Below are 5,627 nucleotides of genomic sequence, written 5' to 3' on the forward strand. Positions count from 1 at the left end.
TACACAACTATGGTCTACTAATGGAATAGTAGTTTGACTAAACCAACTAGGTTGACCAAAACTTAAAATTTGACCCTATACCAAACAAATATTTATGTAAATAAATAAATAATTGAGAGCTATAAATAACTTTTGTGGAAGAAAATGTATATAATGTGTGAGAAATTTATAGAGGGAATAGTTTGGATTTGCAACTCAGAGAAGCCTCTTAACAGTTGAGACCTAGATCTTCAAGTACAAACAGATGTAAAACAAGTGGAACTTCAGAATAAATCACAGTTCCAGAAAGCTCTAAGAACACCAACCAGGGTAACAAAAATCTACACCAGAATATATTATATTCAAGATCAAACTAAAGAAAAGAGAAAATAAGTCTTGATAGACTCTAGAGGGAAATAAATCATATTACTTATAGAGGAACAAGATAAAAATTACATCAGATTTCTTGTCATATATCATGTACTAGAAAGAAAGTAGAGTAAAATATTTAGTGTTAAAAAAATCTACCTAGATTTTTATGTTGTGTAAAATTATCCCTCAAAAGTTAAGGAGAGAGAAAAACGGAGAGAAGATACTCATTCTCCAAGAAGACAACATTCCTTAATGTATAGGCACCTAACAATAGAGCCTGAAAATGTATATGAGTCAAAACTGATATAACTCCAAAGAGAAATAGACCAAGTAATTAGTATAGTTGGAGACTTCAGCACTCTGTTTTCAGCAGGCAGAAAATTTGTAAGGACATCATTGAACTCAACAAAAGCATCAGTCAATTTGATCTGATTAACATTTATAAACCACTTCATCTAACAACAGTAGAATATACATTCTTCTTAAGTACACATGAAACATTTGCTAAGCTAGACCACTTCTGGGCTATAAACTACAACTTCAATGTAAAAGGGTTCACTCAGAGGGCACACCCACACCCATACCCACTTATAAGGATGTGCGAGGAAACTGGAGTGCCCAGAGAAAACACATGTGGATGTGAGGAGAATAGAATGTGCAAGCTCCACACAGATAGTGGATTGGGCCCAGAATCTATTTTTAACTCAAAATCTATACTAATACAAGGGCAATATTCTAATTAGACCAGACATCTTCTGACATCCTTCCAGACGTCTTCTGGACAAAGTCATGGTGGCAGGGGCTGAGACAGAGGCGGTTAGGGGCAATCAGGCTGGCAGGAAAGAATAGTTTGGGGCTGTGGAGAGCAGCTACAGTATTTGGGCAGATTATGGTCTGAACCTGTGGTCCCAAGTGGCTAAGAGATATAAGCTGCTGGAGGTGCACCAAGTAAAAAAAGCTTGATCAGGTGCATGTAATTGAGTAGATTTGAAACCCACAAGAATGTTGTAACCATGACCTTACTTTGCCTCATGGAATCTGGCTATAAAATAAAGACTAAGCTTGCAGGCTGTGGCACTGCATCTCCATCAGAGAGAGCAGGATCCCACCCAGCCCCAGCTTTCTTCTCTTCTCTGTCTTTTCTTAATCCTTCACTGCCTCCTCTCAAGCTCACTGAATCTGGCTGTGCTGAAGCAGCACAAGGAGCAATCAGGCCGGCAGGGGAGAGCAGTTAGGATCAATCAGGCCAGCAGGCAGAGAGGTTAGGAGCAATCAGGCAGGCGGGAAGAGTGGTTAAGGGTGATCAGGCAGGCAGGTGAGAGGTTAGGAGCCAGCAGTCCTAGATTGTGAGAGGGATGTCTGACTGTCAGTTTAGGCCCAATCCCCGCAGTCAGACATCCACTGAAGGGTCCCGGATTGGAGAGGGTGCAGGCCAGGCTAAGGGACTCCCCTGTGCATGAATTTCGTGCACTGACCAGAATGACTGCTTGACCAGTTCCTATGAGGTGCATTGACCACCTCTCGGTCCCTCCGCCCCGCCCCCCCCAGCCCGCAGACTTTGATTGGGCGAACGGGGAACCATGGGGAACTGGGGTGGGTGGTGGTGGGGCAGGACTGGGGACTGGCGAGTGGGCGGAAGATGGCCCTGATTGCAGGCTAGGCCTAGGGACCCTACCCACGCACAATTTCATGCACTGGGCCTCTAGTGTTATAATAAAATGACCTTGAATAAATTATGTTATTCAAGAAGCCAGAGGTGGGAAGTCTGCTGTATATAAAATGAAGTATAAAGAGAATTTAAAACAATCTAATAAAAGGGTAATATGCTAATTAGAGGAGAGATTTTCCTCTATCTTTCTTACATTGATGTGTTTGTGACTTTTATTGTTCTTTATCCTGCTTGTGGTACACAGAGTGTTTGCATATGTGGATTTATGTCTTTTTAAAAAATAAATCTTTATTGTTGAAAGTATTTATTACATATATTCCTTTTCCCCCCATTCCCCTCTCCCACCCTCCTCTCACCTGAAGCCTTCACCACACACTGTGTCCTTGGGTTATGCATTTAAGCCAGTCAGAGAAAGATAAATATCACATGATCTCACTCATATGTGGAATCTAACGATCAACATAAACTGATGAACAAAAATAGACCCAGAGACACAGATACATAGAATAGACTGTCAAACCTCAGAGGGAAGGCAGGGAAGGTTGGAGGGGGGAAGGGACCAACCAATGAATTTATGTCTTTTATCAATTTGTAAATGTTCTTTATGATTATCTTTTCAAATATTGCATTTCTCCCATTCCCTCTTTTCCCTAGACTACTTGGACTTCAATTGTATATCTATAAGACGTTTTCATTCTATCTCACATCTCTCTAATGTCCTTTTCTGTATTTTCCATTTTTATATTTCGATTTTATCATTTTTTATTGACTTAAGTTCCAGTTCATTCTTTAGTCGTCTCCTGTGTTTAATTTTAAGCTCATCTAATGAATTTAGATTTTTTTCTGCTCTAGAATTTTCACTGGATTCCAACTCTCTGTTCAAATTCTTTTTTTAACCTATCTACTACATTTTTTTTCTTCTATTATTTGGAACATACTGATTATTGTAATTATAATGTTATTTTTTATTTGCTTGCATAGTCAGGATAACGTGTGCTTATATTTTAGTTATCTCTCTCTTTTTCTCTTATTTTTTGATAACATATTTCTATCTTTTGCTATTTCTAGTGATTTTCTATTAAATTATGGACATTTCATTAACATTTTAAAGGTATATAGGCTTCCCCAAAAGATAGTTCATTCCTCTCACTACTAGATCTATGTAGTGGAGGTTCATTCTCTTAATCCAGTGTGTCTCAGCGGGGGCAAGTTTGCCCTCTAGAAGACTGCAAAATGTAGGGATACTTTTGGTGTTACAGCGAAGGAGATTCTAGTGACAGCTAGTAAATGGAAGTCAGGATTGCTGCTAAGCATTCTATAGTGCATAGGAAAACCTCCCACAGCACAGAATTGTGTGGCCCCAAATGTCCATAATGCCAAGGTTCAGACACTCTGCTCAGTCCAGACAGACTTTGGATTTAAGCTGATTTGCAGCCTTCGTAAGACTCAGTCTATCTCTGGCTCATCCACAGACCTCTAGGATTAAACTTGAACCCTGATGTATTCTCAGGAGTTCTGATTCACTTATGTGAGATTTAAATTTAGGAATAATGGACATGGGCATAAAGATAACAGAATGCAAGGCTTCCATTTTTATGGGGATATCTAGTGGTACTAAAGCAGCTCTGGAGTATTTTCAGGTGCTGTGACCCTGGAACCAGCAGGAACAAAAAAAAGGACTTCTGTGTTTCTTAGCTCTAAAATTGCTATGTGAACAGTAACTCCCTAAGTATACCAATTTGTTGGTTATCTCTTGAGTTTTGCTACTGGTTGCCACATCAAAGGCTACTCTTTGATGGTATTTTCATGATTTTGTAAATGCCTAATATTATTCCAATTTTAACAATAACTAGAGTGATTTAGTTATCTGTAACCAAATAATGACTCTCACACCAAATCTTTATCATCATTGCATTCAGGGTGAAAAGATTTTTGAGTAAACTCAAATTACTCTCTAATATTTAAAAAGTAATTATTAGGAATAACCACAAAATTCTCCAAAACTTTAAAATAGAAAGTTAAATAGTTTAATAACAGTGTCCCATGGACTAATAACAGCCTTCTTTTGCTCTCTCCATTAAATTAGAAAAATGTCACTAGACCTTTAAGTGTCCATAAAAAGTACTTAATGGCATGATACTTTCTACTTAATGATATTTTGCTACATATCTCCCTTTATTCAGAATCTTCAGGTTGTTGCCTAAGTCAAATAGGAAACATTAGGTAGTGATTTTTGCTTAATGTCTTCTAATAGTTTCTCTTTAAAATTTGAATAAATTGAAATTCTTACCATCACCTAAAACACAAGATTTTGCCTATACCAACTTTTCCAATTTCATTTCTTGCTAATTTCACATTCATTAACTGCATTACAGCTACTCTATATCTCTTTATGGTCTTGAAATGTACCACTCTCATAAGATCTTCGTGTACTTATACTGGTCATCATCTCTGCTCAGATATTTCTGTCTCCAGGTAATTGCATGATTGTTTCTTTCAAGTCATCTGGATATCAGTTAAATACCACTCAAGACTTTGATTAACAACCAAAAGTAAAGTAACTATCATTTCTAGTCAAACACTATCATAGCATTGCTTTTGATTTGTTTCAGAGCACTATCTCATTTTAATATTATGGTATTTTCTTTTTAAATTTAATAGTTTAATCTGTCTTTATGTACTTGAATGTAACCATCAGAGACTGCGAAACTTACCTGTCTTATTCATACAACTATAATAGTGCCTGAAAATTGGAAGTGCTTAATGAACACAATATTTGCTAAATGGTTGACTGATTCAGTGCATAATGATTACATTATTTAATGAATCAAACTGGACCTTTTCTCTTTCTTGCTTTTCTCATTCTTTTGTTCCATTCAGAAAACCATGTGCTGACTCAGTAACCTCCTCATGGAAGCTTTCACTTCCTGATTGCGTAGGGTATAGATCACAGGATTCATCAAAGGAAAGATCACTGTGTGAAAGAGGGAAACCACTTTGTCAGCTGGGAAAGCTCTGAAGGGGCGAGTGTAGATGAAGATGGCAGGTCCAAACATGAGAAACACAATGATAATGTGTGTGGTGCATGTGGAGAAAGCCTTGCTCTTCCCTTCAGAAGAGTGCCCCTTTACATGGCATAGGATGACCGCATAGGAGGCCAGAAGGCCCAGGAAGCACAGGAGGGTGAGCAGGCCACTGTTGGAGACCATCAGGAGCTCCACCACAAAGGTGTCTGTGCAGGCCAGCTTGATGACCTGTGGCACATCGCAGAAGAAGTTATCCAGCTGGTTTGGGCCACAGAAGGGCAAGTGGAGAATAAGGGCCACTTGTACGATGGAATGAGTAAAGCCTCCTAGCCACAGAGCCAACAGCAAGGCATAGCAGGCTCGGGGGTTCATGACAGTTGAATAGTGTAAAGGCCGGCAGATGGCGATGTAGCGGTCAAGGGCCATCACAACAAGAAGAAACATCTCTCCTGCTCCAAGGAAGTGCAAGAAAAAGAGCTGAGTGATGCAGCCCCTGTAGGAGATGACCTTCTTCTCAGAGAGGAAGTCCACCAGCATCCTGGGAGCCACAATGAAGGAGTAGGATGCATCCAGGAATGCGC

At 39.2% G+C, this 5,627-nt stretch overlaps 1 protein-coding gene across 1 annotated transcript in view; it reads right to left on the minus strand.

The window, feature by feature from the left end:
• Positions 1–4,896: 4,896 nt before the first annotated feature.
• LOC102774922 (olfactory receptor 4N5-like) overlaps positions 4,897–5,627 on the minus strand; it is a 941-nt gene continuing 210 nt past the window's right edge. The window contains 1 exon segment of the mRNA XM_015559452.1: positions 4,897–5,627. This exon segment is cut by the window's right edge and continues 7 nt beyond it. Within this exon segment, the coding sequence (XP_015414938.1) occupies positions 4,897–5,627 (731 nt within the window).

Source organism: Myotis davidii, unplaced genomic scaffold (genome assembly GCF_000327345.1).
Source record: "Myotis davidii unplaced genomic scaffold, ASM32734v1 scaffold594, whole genome shotgun sequence".
NCBI lineage: Eukaryota > Metazoa > Chordata > Mammalia > Chiroptera > Vespertilionidae > Myotis > Myotis davidii.